The following is a 17,538-nucleotide window of genomic DNA, read 5'->3' on the forward strand; positions in this document are numbered from 1 at the left end:
TGGCCAAGAAAGCCAATGATGTCCTGACTTGTGTTATAAACATGGAGGCCAGCAGGAACAGGGAGGTGATCATCCCCCCATACTTAGCACTGGTGAAGCCACGCCTTGAGTATTGTGCTCAGTTCTGGGCCCCTCGCTATAGGAAGGATATTAAGGTTCTGCAGCATGTTCAGAGAAGGGCAATGAGGCTTGTGAAAGGCCTGGAACACATGACCTATGAGGAGTGTCTGAGGGAGCTGGGGTTGTTCAGCCTGGAGAAGAGGAGGCTGAGGGGAGACCTCATCACTCTCTACAACTACCTGAAGAGAGGTTGGAACAAGGATAGGGCCAGCCTTTTCTCCTTGGTATCAAAACCAAGACTAGAGGAAATGGTTATAAACTGTACCAGGGGAGGTTTAGGCTGGTTATTAGGAAATATTTGTTCACTGAAAGGTTTATCAAACATTGAAATGGTCTGCCGAGGGCACTGTCAAAGTCACCATCCTTGGAGGAGTTCAAGTGGCATGTGAACCTGGCACTTAGGGACATGGTCTAGTGTTGACACTTCAGTACTGGGTTGATGGTTGGACTGGATGACCTTTGAGGTCTTTTCCAACTAGATACAGTCTGTGAAAATTAGCAGGGTTGATGCTGAATATAATTTTCTAATTATGCATATTTTCCACGATCTTAAAAGATGACAAAGTCAGAGTAGCTATAGTATGGGTAACTGCTTTTTGCTTCTCAAGGAATGGGAAGGCAGTGACAGTGTGGGTTCATAGACTTGAAGCTACCACTGGGCTATTATATGGTCACAGAATTTACAAGCATTAGAATTATAGAATGGAATAATGGAATGGATCTTCAATGATCACCTAGTTCACCTGCCCCTTCAGTGAGCAGGGACATCTTTAATTAGTTCAGGTTGTTCAGAACCTCATCCCACTGACACTGAGTATCTCCACGGATGGGGCATCTACCACCTCTCTAGGCAACCTGTTCTGTTTCACCACCCTCACTCTAAACAACTTTCTTATGTCTCACCATTATATAGTCAAATTACATTTCCCATTTAAAAAGCCAATGGGAGGCAGCTTTTCCTGTATTTTCCTTTGAAAATGATTTGCTGGAAATCCAGGCACCTAGGAAAAAGCTTATGTCAAAGATAACACTTGCCCTTGAATAAAAAACTCATTCTTAAGGACAGCAAAATAACTTTTTCATTGATCCTGTGATACAGCCCTGGTCTGCACACATGTAATGTATCTTTGGGATGATCATAGATCCAAATAACATGGACTTTCAGACAACTGGGAGCAATTCAGTAATGGTCAGTAATTCTCTTCCATTTCTCCTATAGTCTCCTCTGGGAAGTGGGGACAATATTTAAGCAAACAGTAAGAAAAGCCACATGGGAACCAATATGAGAAGATCAATGCAACATGTTGCAATGAAGATACATCAATACATACTGATGTAAAACATTCTTGTGCATACTCAGGATATCGCATCAGGAAAAATACTGGAGAAACAATGACACCTTTTTGAGTCTTTCAATAATACAGACCATCAAAGCATGATGATCTTACAGCTTCTAATACTGATGGAGTTTAGGTGTTTGCAACAATGTGGTTACATTTATAAATTGCCTAAAGTTTATAAAGCTGATGATGTCCTGACAAGTAAGTATGTGGCACAAGTCATACCTGCTCAGTTAAGTAGTTGGCCACACAATGGATCTCCAAAAGAAAATATACTGATCTCTTCATAGTACAGATGTAGCCTCTTTGCTGGCTGCTAATACCAGCATACTTGCCTGTAATCATCATGAAAAGTCTTTCCTCATGTCCAGTCTGAAACTTTCAAGTTCTAACTGCCTATTGTCTCTCCTCCTCTTGCCATGCACCGTTATTAAGAGGCTGGCTCTATCTGTCTCATAACCTTAACACAGATATTTGAAAGCTATTATCTTTCACTGAAACCATCTCTTTTCTAGGCTGGACAAGCCCAGCTTCTGCATCTTCTTCTCATGAATATGTACTGAAGCTCTCCATATCTCAGTAAAGTCTCTGCTGAACTCAATCCAGTTTATCAAAGTCTTTCCTGTACTGGAGATCCCCAAAGTGAATGCAGGTGCAGTGAAATGAATGCTGAACAGAGGGAGATACTTCCTTCCCTGGGTGTGTGAACTGTGATCCTATTAATACAGCTCAGAGAGAGACTTGCTGTCTCACAAGACCCCAGCTGCCTTCTAGTAGAGCTGTTCCACAGCTCTCCAGACTGCACTGCTGCAAAGGCAGGTCCTTTTATTTTCCCCTGAAGTGTTTGATAACACCCTGTTTCAGTGGCTTCCTATAATAAACAGTCAGATTGTTTCAAGGAAAAATACTGTTTAAGTGATGAGCTACTCTAGGTGGTCCCAGGAAATATTAACTGTAACTTTTAATAATTCAACCACAAACTGCTCTTTATTATTAGATCTCAATAGCTTAAACAGATAAAGCAATGAGAATAAAAGGCATCAATATCAGATTTCTTTTATCAGGTAGCAGGGTTTAACTAACTGTGCTGCACACAGCAGAGCAACAGCTAAATGTGCAAGACTGTCAGCACAAAATAGCGAAGTACAACTTTCTTTGCAACAAAGACAGGAAACAAAGTGACACCAGAGAAGCTGGTATTGACTGGAAGGTGCAACTCAGCAAGACTGTTGCAGTAGCTGCTCTTTGTTAACTCATTTTAGCACCATAACTTTGAGTGCAAAATGACTACCATACATCTGCCATTCCTCTACTTACATTGTGCACAAAAAGAAACCCCCAACCAAACAACCAAAACCCCTAAACATTTATTACATGATTAACAGTTCTGTGTACTGTATGCATCATACATTCCTGACAGAGTTTTCCTTCTCTTTTTCACAGCACATTAAGTTCTGACAAAACTCACACAGTATTTTAATACTGAGGTTCTTGACCCAGGAAAATAAGAATATGACCATATTTTCTTGTCACAGGTACTGGCTTTAGCCTCATGTTTTATGGAGTTTACAAGACTTCCAATGTCCTGCTCTGTACTAAAATAGCATGCAGAAACAGCTTTACTTGTTATTGTCTAATCTCACATACTAAGGTTTTCCAGTTTTGTTGGGCAGTTTGTGCTCTGAAACAGTACCAGGGTCCACATTTGTCCTAGTTTAATATAAAAGTTTAGCTAGGTTGTACTCAAAGACAGGCAGAATTTTAGGTCCCTTTGCTCTCCTCAGGAAACTAAAAAGAAAAATCTGATAATCTTGTGTACACTTCAATACTGAGCACCAAGCCAACCTGCTCTACTCACCTCTTTCAGTGAAGATGAATGTGAACTAAACCCCAAACCTTTTTATGACACAGTGGCAACAGAATTTGACAAAAGCAGGTAAAATACACAACTATAGCCGGAAAGCACAAAAAGATAAACCCTCCTTCATTTTAAACCTCTGAAATTTAAGATCTAACTAGGCACCTAGCACAATCAATCCAAGAAAACTGTTAACTTTACTGAAAGACAGAATATAGTCCACAGAGAAATCCCATTTGACTCAGCAAGAGACAGCTTCAGTATGTACGGATAAACCTGGGCACCTCCAGTCATGGGAAAGAAAGTTTCAAGAAAGGACAGGAAGAAACAGCAACATTTTAACTTAAAGACTGTAATCATAATGTATTATCTGGAACTGTTAATTTCGCAAGCCTGACATTTTTGGAGAAGTAGAATAAAGCAGTTATTACAGTACACAACAATTTATTTGATTTGGAGCAGAATATGGCTATCATTAGAAAAATACAGGCTTCTGAAAAGAATATTTGTGCTTCCAAATTTCAATAACTGAAAAATCCAATACTATATTAACTTCGATACAAGACAACTAGAGTGGGTCAGTGACAGGACAATGGGGATTTTGGTCTAATAGAGGTCAAAAACGTGATGTTCTAGGGAAGAGTACAAAAAACCAGGATGTATTTATGATTTATCCTTTAGAAATTAAGAAGATCTGAGTATTTATTATACATTTATTAACTCTCAGCAGATTTCTCTTCCATGAAGTTGCCCGATTTCCCCCTGAAGCTGTAAGTTCCACTATCTTTCTTGTGAAGAATCAGCTCCTTTTAGATTTTACTCTTTTGTTTTGTTTTTTTGCTTTAAACATGGCACATCAATTTTATTTTAACTTTTACTTCATTCATGCAGAAAGACAGAGAAGTGGGAACTCTTAGATTTCTCAGGGTAACCCAATGTGGTCCTAGGGATTTGCTACTGTTAATTTTCCCCAACTCGTCCCATACATTCTTTCCATGCAGTAAACATTTATCTATCATACATCAAGAGTTCTACATTTAAAAAGTACAAAAATTGTCAGCTGCCATAAAAGCCTATAAAGCATTTATTACAACACAAGTAATTTTCCATCATCTTCAACAGTAAATTTGGTTCTATGTGTCTCCTCCCCTGAGTTTATTCAATAAATGTAGACTTGTGTACAGAGTCTGCTGTGTAAGAATTCCACCATTCCTTGATTACTAAATTAAGTTTGAGTTATTTGTTTGTATTTCATTATTGTAAGACCTGTGAAAGGGAAGTCTGGGCAGAAATACTTTTGAGTCATTATTCTAACCTAACATTTTAGGTTTTGATTTGTGGAGCCTTAAATTCTTGAGTAGATATATGGTCCCTCTTAGAAAGTTGTTATTCACAGATGTCTGGGCAGTTTTTCTTAGTGACTTTTCATGAACAAATCAGCAACCTGGATGAGGGCACAGAGTGCACTCTCAGCACATTTGCTGAGGATGCAAACCTGGGCAGAGTGGCTGACACACCAGGGGGTTGTGCTGCCACTCAGTAAGACTTAGGCTGGAGAGTTGCTCAGGGAGAAACAATGAAATTCAACAAGGGCAAAGGTAGAATCTTGCACCTGGGAAAGAACAACCCCATGGATCAGTATAGGTTGGGGACTGACCTGTTGGAGAGCAGTGAACGGGAAAAGAACCTGTGGGTCCTAGTGGATGGAAGGATGACCATGAGCCAGCAATGTGCTCTTGTGGCCAAGAAGGCCAGTGCCATTCTGGGCTGTATTAGAAGAGCTGAGGTTAGTAGATCGAGAGAGGTTCTCCTCCCCCTCTACTCTGCCCTGGTGAGGCTGCATCTGGAATATTGTGTCCAGTTCAGGAAGGACGTCAGAGAACTGCTTGAAAGAGTCCAGTGCAGAGCCACAAAAATGATCAAGGGAGCGGAACATCTTCCTTATGAGTAGAGACTGAGGGAGCTGGGGATCTTTAGCTTGGAGGAAAAGATCCTGAGGGGTGAACTCATTCATGTTTATGAAGATGTAAAGGGTGAGTGCCAAGAGGATGGAGCCAGGCTCTGCTTGGTGATGCCCAATGACAGGACAAGGGGCAATGGGTGGAAGTTGAGGCATAGGAAGTTCCATGGAAACATGAGGAAAAAATTTTCACTGTGAGCCCTGGAACAGGCTCCCAGAGAGGTTGTGGTGTCTCCCTCTTTGGAGATATTCAAAACCCACATGGATGCCTTCCTGTGTAATCTGCTCTAGGTGATCCTGCTCTGGCAGGGGGGTTGGACTGGATGATCTTTCGAGGTCCCTTCAAGCACCTAACATTCTGTGGTTCCTCCACTTGCTTCCAGCCCATGAATGGCATGGCCAAGACAGCTGGAGTTAACAGAAGTGTGTGTACACCTCTGCTGTGTTGTATGGATATCTTTGTATTACTCTTGCCAGGTTGATGAAAGCTTACTGGGCACAACACCAGAGTCCTCCTCATATCAGAAGGGCAGTGCAAAGATATCCATGTACCTCTGCAGAAGCCAGCCTTGGTCCAGTCATACAAGTTTTCCTTAGGCTCCATGCTGTCAACTCTTAGAGAGCTACAACATTCTCAGTGACAGGAACATAGTAGGCTGGGCTAAGATGATTTGGCATGGGTTTAGATCTCTGCTGATTCACTGCTACCTTCTTTGTACAGCACTGTGTCTGGGTTTAAATGCAGATAGATTGTACAGTTGATTCTCCATGAAGTTATATCAGAAATATTTCTGTTCATGGTACAGATGTAGCAAAATTCAGATGAATCACCTATTGGTAAGAGGTAACTGCAATAACTGACTGCACAAAAAAATGCCGATAAAGGCAAATAACAAAACCAAACCCTTAAAGTGACAATTCCAGCTTCTCACGCATTGCCTGTTATCTTCTGTGTAGATCACATAATTTCTCATTGTTTCCCCACAAGAAGAGCAGATAAACACAGCTTCCTTTCTCTCACTCTTTATATGTCTAAGTTACTTAAAACTATTGTCCTTGAGTAAGCATTCAGAAACAAGGTGAAACAATGTGACTTGGTCAAGCCTTCAGGTGCAATTGCAAGACACAGTTTGTATCCAACTCAAGACACAGAAATGAAAAAATATGCAAAGACTTTCCATGAAAGAATTAACCCTTCAGCTGTGATGTATCCTAAATAAATTCCAATATTAGGAAAGAGCTGACATCTTGTGATTACAGATTCTAGTGTAGAAAAATTATATAAAGACTCTTTTTTTATTAATGAAAAAGGAGCCTTTAGTAACAGCACATATAAAATGTTTGCAAAGGCTTAGTCTCAAATGAGATTTCATCAAGATAATTAAGTAAGTAACAGTATTCCAAAGAAATTATTTTAAAATTAACATTTCTGATTTAAAAAAATGCATTTATGTGAACTTAACATAATTAATTTGCTTATAGCTAAGGTATAGGAAGCAAATTCTGAAATTAATTATTTTTAAATCTAATGCCTGATTTACTATAAGGGTATTTTTACAACCCTTACAGGTTCCCTGGTATGAAATTTCACATTCAAGAACACATTTTTGTTACAAGACAGTTCTCAGAAAACAAAATAGGGTGACTTGGGATAAGAACAATGTCACTTTGTGCACCTCTGTCACTGTCTTTTCACAATACACAAAATCCATTCAAAGTATTCCCAATCTATTCTGCATTATTGCTTTACTCTTATTCCAGTTAACTCTCAACAGGCTATAGTGAAAAATCTCAGGGTTACTTCAGTGAAGAGGGGCATAAGTGACATCTTATTAAAACAGGCTTTATGAAAAACCTAACCAAATCATCAGCATCTCCAAAGCAATGAACTTTCCACTCCATCACTTTGAGTGCAGATTCTCTCTTTCTTGCAAAAATACTCAGAATGGCTGCAATTTGAAAAGCTCTTGTGCCAGAACTAGAAAGCCCTTTCTTGACCACTGGTTTTGGCAGGTTAAGAAACAAGCAAGAGAGCTCTAGAAATCTAGATGATCCTTGGAAGGACCAAAGACAGATGCTTAGTTCATCTAAGCAGACTGCAGTGGCACAACACACACACACACTCCAGGTATTCTTGTACTAGAAGTACAGTTCAAAGGCACTTCTCTTTCTCTTTAAGTTCTCATAGTGCAATCATCACAGCACAAATGTGATCTTACGTTAAAAAAAACCTGCAGGTGACCATACCTGTAAGAGCTTTTCTCTTTGCTTTGCCACATTCAGTTTTTCAGAGAGCTGGCTGATAGGTAAATTGGAGGTTTCAGTGTCTTCATGCATCAGAACATAGGGATGTGCATTACCTTAAAAATAAAAATGAAAGCACATGACTGTAACTGCACTTTTCCCCAGTCAGTTTCTAAGTACAAATAAAAATAAAGGAAGCTAGGTTTATATTAACTTTACTTGGAGCAAACCTTTATATTAAACAAGAAAAGCCCAGTTTGTGCTTAGAGACAATGCAAGACTAAACCATCAATAAAGGATGCACATGTACCCTTAAAAATAAAAGCCAACCACTTAGCTAGTATTTATGAAAACCAAGAGTGTTAGGCTAGTGTGAATAAATATTTAATGAGCATGGCAGATTAACACATGGTTACTTTGACTCTTCTCTCATTTGTGTAATACAGTCAAACAGCACAAAATTATCCATCAATGACTATTTGATTTGTAAGAGATTTATCTCCCTACAAAGCTTTAGTTATGCAATAAGATTAGCATCACAAGACTAATCTAATCTAAAATACCTAATACAGCACTCGCATCTAGTGCAACATGAACTAAACTTATTAGCAGAGAATTGCAAAATTAATATGTAAGAAACCTGTTTTTAATTCTAATGAGGAATTTGAACCCGTATTTTTGTAACTTCCACTGGCATCAGTGCAAGCAAGTTGTACCTCTAAAGAAAAATCTCACCGTTTCTTGAAAAGGATAGAGACCTCAGAAGTGTAGCATTTTATAAATAGATTTCGAAACTGCACATTTGTGTTAACTCTCACACTCACAGAAAAGTATGATGCTGCTTTGAGAGCTGTAGATTGCAAAAACTGAAGCAAAGTCAGAGCTATTCATCAATACAACACAGCATAAAAAGAAATAATGTGCAAACAAGTACATACCTCCATTAGCATTCAGAGCAGCTAACTGTGATTTCAGTTTTGCAATAATGCTGTTTTGAAGCTCTATCTTTTCCTGCTGTTCACGTATTTGCTGCATGTAGTTTTCTGTCTGCAAATACAATTTAATTAGCATTAATCTAATTCTGTTTTGACTAGGGGGTCGTCTATTTGACATAGAAAAAGCAGCTCTGATTTTTAAAGATAATTGTAGTTGTGGACCTCTGTGTGAAAACCCAACTACAGACACCTTTGGCAAGTCCATATTTTTGAAGCTGCACTGATTAGAAAAAGTATTATAGGAAATAAATCCTGATTTTCACTAACTGTTTCAACTGTGGCAGTTGAATAAGACAACTTTAAAGTGAGGTTTCTTCACTAATAGCCATAAAGCGTATCAGGTTTAAAATTCAGAATGCTGGTCAGTTAATCCACAGAATGATGTAATTTTCCTCCCTCCATTTTCTAGGAAATAAATTATATTTGTTTGTTAGAAATAGGCTTTCAAAACCAGATTTTAAATGGAAAACAATGTTGCTTTTTCCATACAGCAGATATTTTGTAAGTAACTTTAACTGCCCATGAGAAGAGTTTTGCCTGTCCCTTTGGAATGCAGTAAGCTTATTTTTTTACCCTAGAAACCAGAGGGTAAAAGCAATCAAGCAGCCCCATTCTCCATCTACCTCTACTCCATCTCATGCTATAAATAGGTCATACAGAGCCTAGTAAGACTGTTCATGTTTCACTAAAGTGTATAAATATAATATTAGACAGCCAGTTACTTGAACAAATGGTCAGGTGGCAGGAAGGTGCTAATATTAAAAACCTATTATTTCATTACCACATGCCTAATATTGCAGTAACGGTAGTGCTAAAAACAAATGAGAAAACTTGTGGAGTCCCAGCAAGGCAACTTACAGGAATGCACTCAATTTTTCTGAAATTAGGAATTTATCTATTGCTGGACTGGTTATGACCTGGGACAAGACTAAGCATTGCTTTCATGCCTGTTCAGACACAGCTACCTAAATTCTCAAACCTCAGAATCTCAGTCACACTTCAACTCCACACCCCCTTCTTACTGCCCCATGTGTTTGTCTGTAAAGCAAGTTGGAAAAAAAAATAATCTACAATCAAATATTTTAAAAGGCCAGGAAGTAGTTGTACTATCAGAGTTTATTTAAAAAAAAAAAGTGATCAAAGAGCAGTGCACTCCAGCAGCTATAAGAGACCTCATGAAGCAGAAAAATCACTGAGAACCAAATTGAAAATGTACAACAGCAATGTCTTGTCAACACTTCTGTACAGAGCACAGACATGACAGCTAAAACAGACAGAAGAGAAGATGCTTTTGACAGCCAGTGTGCACAAATTATTCCTTGAGTCAGATGGCAGCAACAAGTTACCAACTAGAAGATCTGCATGACAACCAACCATCCATCTGTATCAAACACCATCTGGCCAAGATGACTCTGGCTTCTGTGTGCTTGACATGGCTCCCAGCTCTAGAGACTGGCAAAACAAGTGGCCTATCGGTAACTTAAGTAGTAAACTGTTAACAACAGAATGGTGGACAATCCAACACTGTGTGAAGGCCACACAATGAACAGAGGAAATTACTAGAGTAAAGCACTATACAAAGGTCATTCAAAACTCACCAGTTAGGGTAAAAAAAGCCCTGAAAAACACCACCAACAAAAAAATTCCCATAAATAACAGTATAAAGTCTTCTTGAAAAAATACTTTTGTTCTCTTTTGAGTCATGAAATCCAGCTACAGAAAGTTTGATTAGGACAAAGACTTCAGCTGGTATTAATCTCTTATGAAAGGCCTTAGTTTTTAGATACCGAACCAGAGAAAATGCAGAGAGAAATACTGCAAGTGTTCAGCTCATGCTGATCTCACACACTTCTCTGGTTTTCTTCTGCAGACTTCTGAAGGGCTATCTGATCTTTTACTTGATGCCTTGTTTCTTGTGCAGAAGTTTCTTTCATGTCCAGTTAGATAACCCAGTAGTATTAACTTGAGTGTTTTCCTTCAAATAATTATATTGTTCAGCATAAGGGAGTTTAAAGGATTTCCAAATATTCTAAAATCTGTTGCCTTTTGTTAAGTTAGCAGCAATTTTAACGTAAGGCATCTTGCCATGCTACTTCTGCTTGTGAAATAAAGAAAAAAGCTACAGATTTGCACCAGCACTGCTGCAACATGAATGGAGACAGACTGAACAGTGGATGACTGCACACATGACTGACTTGATACCTGTTCTACACTGCCTTGACTAGTTTATTTCCTCTGCAAAGGGATGGCAAGATTATGCCCAGGTATCAGAATATTCTCTAGCAGACCTTTTGACACTTCCAATTTTACTGCTCCTTCCATAATAATACCAAGTATGTCCTCTGCCCCTGAAAAATGTCCCAGCCTACCAGGTCTAGGGAAGCTTCAGGAAATCCTGTGCCACCACAACCATTCAAGCCTTCCTACAACAGAGGTTCCACTGCTGTGCAGAATATGCACAATAAAGTTAGTATGACAAAGCCCAAACCTGATAGCTTAACAACATACTGGGATACATGATGAGAAGTTCTAGAAGAGTTTTGGCTGAAGTAACGTAATCTACACAGACTGAAAACTCAAAGGTGCTCCTTAGTGGTCAGAATAACTCTGGAATCTTTCTGCTACTACATAATAAAAGAATAATTGTACAGATGAGTATTTTAAAAGCATCAGTATGCAGGCTAATAATTTTTAGGTAAGACTGCAGTAAATGTTTCAACACAAACTTTGTTGTCCTCATAGTTTGCACATTGCTCAGCATATTAGTGTCTTTAGCCTTTTTACATCAATTAAACCAGTAATTCATATGGCATGTTTTACTATCAACAAAAAAAAGATTTATTTTTTCCCTACTAACACAAAAATGTTTAATGTAAACTATTTGCATTAATAAGTTTTAAAGTAATTTTTAACAAAGCAAATGAAAATTTAAAAAGGACTTCACTAAAGCTAGGTAAATTCTATCTTTCCTGTTTATGTTGAAATACTTCATTAATCATCCAAAGCAGACGGCACTTTTCTCACTTTTAAAATCACAAAAAAATTAAAAGTCAAAACCCCCAAACTCACCCACTACATGCATAGCCTAATAAGTTACTCCGACCTGGTTTCATATTGGCAAAGTTCAACTTTAACAGGTGCACTAAAGCGTGCACAGCTAAAGCGAAACTGAAATCTACAAATACCACAAGATAAAGATACAGTTCAGAACCCAATACATACTTTTTGATGTAGCTCTTTAACAGCATGGTCCCTATCCATGCATGCTTGTCGATAGGCTTCATAAGCTTTGTTAAGTTGCTCTCCAATGTTTTTGTCCATAATTTCCAATGTTGTTTCATCACTGAAAAGATGGTCAATTTAATAGACCTGAAATGAGAAGGAAAAGGAGACAATGCTAAAAAACAAAAGTATGCAACTAAAAATATACATAACTTGCATCAATATAAAATTCAAGTAATAGTCACAGTATGTTTGAACATTAACTCAAATAATACTTTGAACTATAGCTCTGCTCCCCCGGCATTAAATTTCAGGTACAGGGATAGATTCAAACAAACAGCCAAATAAAAGCAGGTTAACTCTGAATCGAAATCTTGACTACGTAAATGTATGTGTAGTGACAGATCATTAGCTGCCTGATTTTATGTTTCCATCAGTTCAATGTTTACACAATTGTGAAATAACACATAGCATTAAACACCAACCCAAAACTCAGCTTCTGCCACTAAGCAATGAAAAGCTCAGTAGCATTAAGTCATGACCTTATCCTATTCTATTCTATATTAGAAAACAGCAACACAAGCCATACTGTAAGGTGAATGAAAATATCTTTTACCTAAAAATCAGTAATGGGGGTTGTTTAGCCTGGAGAAGAGGAGGCTCAGGGGAGACCTCATTGCTGTCTACAACTACCTGAAGGGAGGTTGTAGCCAGGTCGGGGTTGGTCTGGGGACAAGGGGACACAGTCTCAAATTGTGCCAGGGCAGGTTCAGGCTGGATATTAGGAAGAAGTTCTTTACAGAGAAGTGATTTGCCATTGGAATGGGCTGCCCAGGGAGGTGGTGGAGTCGCCGTCCCTGGGGATCTTCAAGAAAAGACTGGATGAAGCACTTAGTGCCATGGATATGGCTGGGTGATAGTTTGGACTGGATGATCTTGGAGGTAATTTCCAACCTGCTTGATTCTATGACTAAAGAATTGGCAAGAACTCACACCTTTACACACAACACTATCAACTTTTTACACTTTGTGAACAATTCCTTGTGGTAGTTTTAGGCAGTGCCTAGAAAATTTTCCGCAGATCTTGAATAGAAAGTAATAGAATGTAAATAAATCACCATTTGATGTAAAAAGGAAAATAATGGTAAATTCCAAGTAATCCCATTGGACAGATAACAATCATGACAGTTAGATCTGTAAACTAACTTTTTGCTTCCTTCGCTCTAGCAGATACTAGCTCTGGCTTCTGCAGGCTTTGTTGACCTTGGTTGCATTGCTTTGTTGTGGCTGAGTATTAACAAACAACTCTCTGCTCTTTCTCTCATCCTGTGTCTACAGTGGGGAGGGAAGGGAGTAGGGAAGCTATTAGTAGCCCCCTGGTTTGTCCAGGGGGATTCTTGTGCTGTTTATAAATTGTAAATACCTGTAAATATTGTATATTTTGTACGTATTCATTGCATTTCATATTTAGATTGTAGTTTTGCTTGTAAATACAGCTTCATTTGCTTTCTAACTGACCTGGTCTGGCAATTTTATGTTGGGGGGAATTTTCAACCCACCACTTTCCTGAAACTACAGCTCACCATTTTGACACATAAAACTACAATGCTATTAAATATCACAGACTTTAATAACAGACTGGACTTTGCAAACACAGGTCCTTTGCTTCTATAGTATAATGTCATGGATATTAATATAATTTATCATAATGTGAGGACAGGTTAGCAAAGTTCCCCCTCCATAACCCACCAGCATTAAAGAAAGAAGGAAGAAATAAAAATAGAATAAAAAAAATCTGTAACTCACATCTCTCCTGCTATTTAAAGCATGGTTAACTCACAGCACACAGTATGGAGAGCCATCATCATCTCATACCAACTTCTCGGACTACGCACAAACCACAGACTACTAAGAAAAGTGGTGCAGCCAGAAAAGGATAACCCAAGCAAGAAGCTTGTGAGGATAACTTGTCTCAGATCCTGGTCAAATTTCTGAAGATTGCAGCTTGAAGCTTTTGTTTGCATTTTGTTCATGCTTACTCTTGAATATCTTTTATATCAAAGAGCCTGAAGAGCAGAAGTGTGGTTTTACTTTCCTAGAAGGTGCAACAGCCTACTATTGCACCCTTTTGTCCTGCAAACTTTAATTTGAATATGTGAGTATTGGAGAAGCAACTGCATTTCAACTCTGGCATGGCTGTACCTTAATAAAGGCGAAGTGAATGCTTTGACAGCTGGGAATGATTCCAGGATGCTGTGTCAGAATTATTACTGAAATCCAAGTTTTGTGTAGAATGCCTACATTGTTGCATATGAAAGGCAGCTTTTATTTTTTCCACACACCAGTTCAGTAGTTTATAATCTCATTTCCATGGATACTGTCCCAAATCGATGTTAGTAACATATACTCTCTTCCTCCCCCCAAAAAGTACCCCTCTGCTAGCTGGAATATTCATTCTAATACTTGGGGCATACCTTTAAACAAATAGTGGCTGTTTTTTCAATTTCAAATGAAGGACTGACAAATTACAGATGACTGCAGGGGTGGGTACTAAACTGCAAAGGGCTATTGTTATGGCCAGAAATGATTGAAAGTGCTCTCAAATCCTTTAAAAACCTGTAGAGTTTGCACCTGTGTTGATTTTGTACTTTTCTGGAATTTCTCCAGAGACACTTATAACAATTTATCTAGTTAATGGCAATGTCCTGTAAATGTAAAAGGTAATTAAAAAACATGAGTGAACTGGAATTTAAGACTATGCTCAGTTTCTAATAAAAGGAATTGGGCTCAGGTCCGTATGACTCTCAGTTCATAGAAAATAAGGGCATTTTCATTGATGGAAATTAAAATCTCAGTTAGGAAAATGGTATTTAAAGTTTATACTCAACTTCCAGCCTTTTACTGAGACTGGGAGTATTAACAAAGAATTTTGCACTTATCTGGACTGCTGATACCAAAAGTAATTGACCCAACAGGCTGAACAATAGCACTGCACTTGATTTTCTACTGGCTAGGAAAAAATGAAAATAGTAGCTAATTTACTGGTGACTCCCTAAAATCCAGATTCCATGGAGTAAGAAAGGGGCAATAAAAGTCATTACCAGTGACACTTTAACTTGAACTACAACAAGAAAAATTAGTCCTATATTCCCTCATACCCTAGACACTCATTTCTGCTTTCACTTCACCCTCCCCTTTCTTCCAGCACAAAGAGCATTATTGTAAACTGTATCAACAAACAAATCCAGCTTAAAACTAACTGCTAAATGTATTTTTGCTGTGTTAGTTTTAATGCAGATCAGCTCCATAGACCACTTTAAGTGGTGTGATAACACAAGGAAGCCAGCACGTGCTTTGAAATTGTGACATGAAGTCACAGTTATGTCAGAAGATGTTAGTCTGCACTGCCACAGAAAAGGATACTCTTGGCTTTCCTGATCCCTGGCCATGTATTTTTGCAACTTACTTGTACTGGTATTAGTATTTCTATGCCACACAGTTCAGTATGCCAAAGTAGCTTCCAACTTTCTCAAAAAAGCAACAATGACACCCCCCAAAAAAAACCCCACCAAAATTAAAACTAGAGCCAGCTCACTGTGAGGCTGCTGGAGCGCTACTACCAACACAAGGAGGCAGTGGGAACATAAGATTGGCCGTGGGCAGGACTGCAGCAGTCTAGATTTAGATTGGATTAAGCTACTCTTAGTCACACCCTGAAGTGCCTGCTGCTGGAATAAATAACTGCTGCTTATGTTAGATATCTCATATCCAGAACTCCTTGCAGTCAGAAAAACTGGCTCCTTTTCCTACTTCTCCTCCACAGGCATCAATATTTATCAAGGAATTTGCCAGCTGTTCCTTGCCATTTACTCTTCTCCCTACACCTAGTTATGAAGAAAAACAACTAAACAACCCTAAAATTAAAAAAACCAAACCAAACCATAACCACCCAACTCCCAAACCAAATATTCTTACTGTTCTCATCAGGCTTAGTTATGCTGTATCTCTGCTGCAACTGGAACATGTGCGGCCCAAAGTTGGCAACCCTGATGTTTAGCCACTAACATTCTAGATATGCATTAGACTCTAAAGACTCACAATTATTAACAGGATTATGCAGACAGAACAGATGGACCAATACAAAATGCTGCCTTTATTCTAACAGGGACACAACTAGAGAAAGAGATTAGCTCCAGAGTTTCCCTGATTTGGGGGGTCCTACAAGTGTGACTACCTGTGAGTGGTATGTAGCTGGAGCTATGGCAATGAAAACTAGAATTTCATCTCTTGACTAAAGATTTGAACATTGGAAAGCAACAGGGTATAGCAAATGCTGCAAGACAAACTTTTAAGTACATAAACACAATGCAACTTGCTCTTAAGTTTAAATTTAAGTTAAGAAGCATTTTCCTGATACAGGTTGGGAAAAATCCCCACAACAGTAATACGAATTTTCTATGACTCAAATGCCAAAAAAGCCCTAGCACAAATATTAGCAACATACTGCAGCGTACGTTGTGAAATCCCAGTTCCACGTATGACTAAAGAGACGTTCTGAGCTTTTGTGTGCCTCAGAAAATATCTTAAGCTCTGAAAAATAAGGTTTTAGCTAATCTTGAGTATCAACACAAACTACACACGCCTACCTCTCATACGTTCATATGGGCAACTAGATGCCATCCAGAAGCAAGTACTTCACTACATTTTTCTGCTTTCAAAACAGTTTCTTCAGTGGAAGTAATTTGTAAATTACACTAGCATCATCTTGGGAACAGGAAACCTGTTGAGGTAATAATTTGAGAGAGAGACTGAAAGCTCACTGCACTTTCGTGGTTTTCCTCCTCCCCCCCGCCCCCTTTCTCTTCCTTATCTTTCTTTTCTTCCTTGTTTTTCTAAAGGACAAAATTCCTGGTCTGCCCGACAGCGGGAAGTCAGAAACCTTGCGGGCTCCCTCAAAATCCCCGGATTAGAAGCTGGGGCGCAGACAGCCCCTCCGCTCAAGGAAAAGACGCCGATTGCTGCAGAGCGGGGATTTAACACAGCCCTCGCAGCGCTACTGTCCGTGCAGACAGGTCAACTCCTTCTGCTTCTCCGCTCGCTGCCGCCCAGCAGGCGCCACCGAGCTCACTACCCCCGCTCCTGTGGCCGCTGATCGGCGGCAGGGGGAGCTGGTGGCGGTGGTGGCATCGGTCTCAGCCCTTCCGCAGGCGTGGAGACCGCCTCCGCGCGCAGCTAATGCGCCCCGCTCCGAAATGGGGCAAAGCGGCACCGCAGCGGGAACCGGCGTCCCTAGGAGCGGATAGCGGAAGTGCGGAGGAGCGGAGGGAAGGGGCGGTCGAGGAGCCCGCCGCCAGGCGCCGCGGCCCGCACCCAAGCCCCCGGGGCCGAGCACCCGCCGCTCCCCGCGGAAGGGAGAAGAGCGGTTTGAAAGCGACTCAGACTTACGGAGCGCCTCACGGAGCCCACGACCGCTCCCGGCACAAGGCGCTCGCTCCTGCCCGAGCACCTTAACCCAGGAACCAGAATTGACTTCCTGTGGTGCCTCTCCCCGCCCCGTGACGGGGTGCCGCGGCTCTGCCCGCTTGGCCGAGCAGGTCGGATTGGGGAAGCGACTGTTTCAGCCACCAGGAGCCGCAAATCAGGCGGGGGCAGCGGCGGGCTGTCCATCGAAGCACGGCGCTTGCCCCACCGGCCCTCTCTGACATGGCAGCATAAAGCGTGCCTCTACAGCTCCACACAAGGATGAGCATCTTTCAGCTCCGCTCATTTGCCTTTGCAATGCCTTTTCTGCCTGGCTGC

At 40.0% G+C, this 17,538-nt stretch overlaps 1 protein-coding gene across 2 annotated transcripts in view; it reads right to left on the reverse strand.

The window, feature by feature from the left end:
• Positions 1–17,282, reverse strand: part of TANK (TRAF family member associated NFKB activator) — a 29,859-nt gene extending 12,577 nt beyond the window's left edge. Inside the window, exons 1-5 of one of the 2 annotated variants that reach the window (XM_068138769.1) lie at positions 17,185–17,282; positions 16,386–16,519; positions 11,740–11,886; positions 8,461–8,569; positions 7,526–7,638 (exon numbers count right to left, since the gene is read on the reverse strand). In XM_068138769.1, the coding sequence (XP_067994870.1) occupies positions 7,526–7,638; positions 8,461–8,569; positions 11,740–11,838 (321 nt within the window). In that variant the 5' untranslated portion in view covers positions 11,839–11,886; positions 16,386–16,519; positions 17,185–17,282. The remainder of the gene's footprint in view (positions 1–7,525; positions 7,639–8,460; positions 8,570–11,739; positions 11,887–16,385; positions 16,520–17,184) is intronic. The other variant, XM_068138770.1, reaches the window with a different exon arrangement.
• Between the last annotated feature and the right edge of the window lie 256 nt (positions 17,283–17,538).

Source organism: Melanerpes formicivorus, unplaced genomic scaffold (genome assembly GCF_026170545.1).
Source record: "Melanerpes formicivorus ecotype bairdi unplaced genomic scaffold, bMelFor1.0.p_v2 SCAF_5, whole genome shotgun sequence".
Classification (NCBI taxonomy): Eukaryota; Metazoa; Chordata; class Aves; order Piciformes; family Picidae; genus Melanerpes; species Melanerpes formicivorus.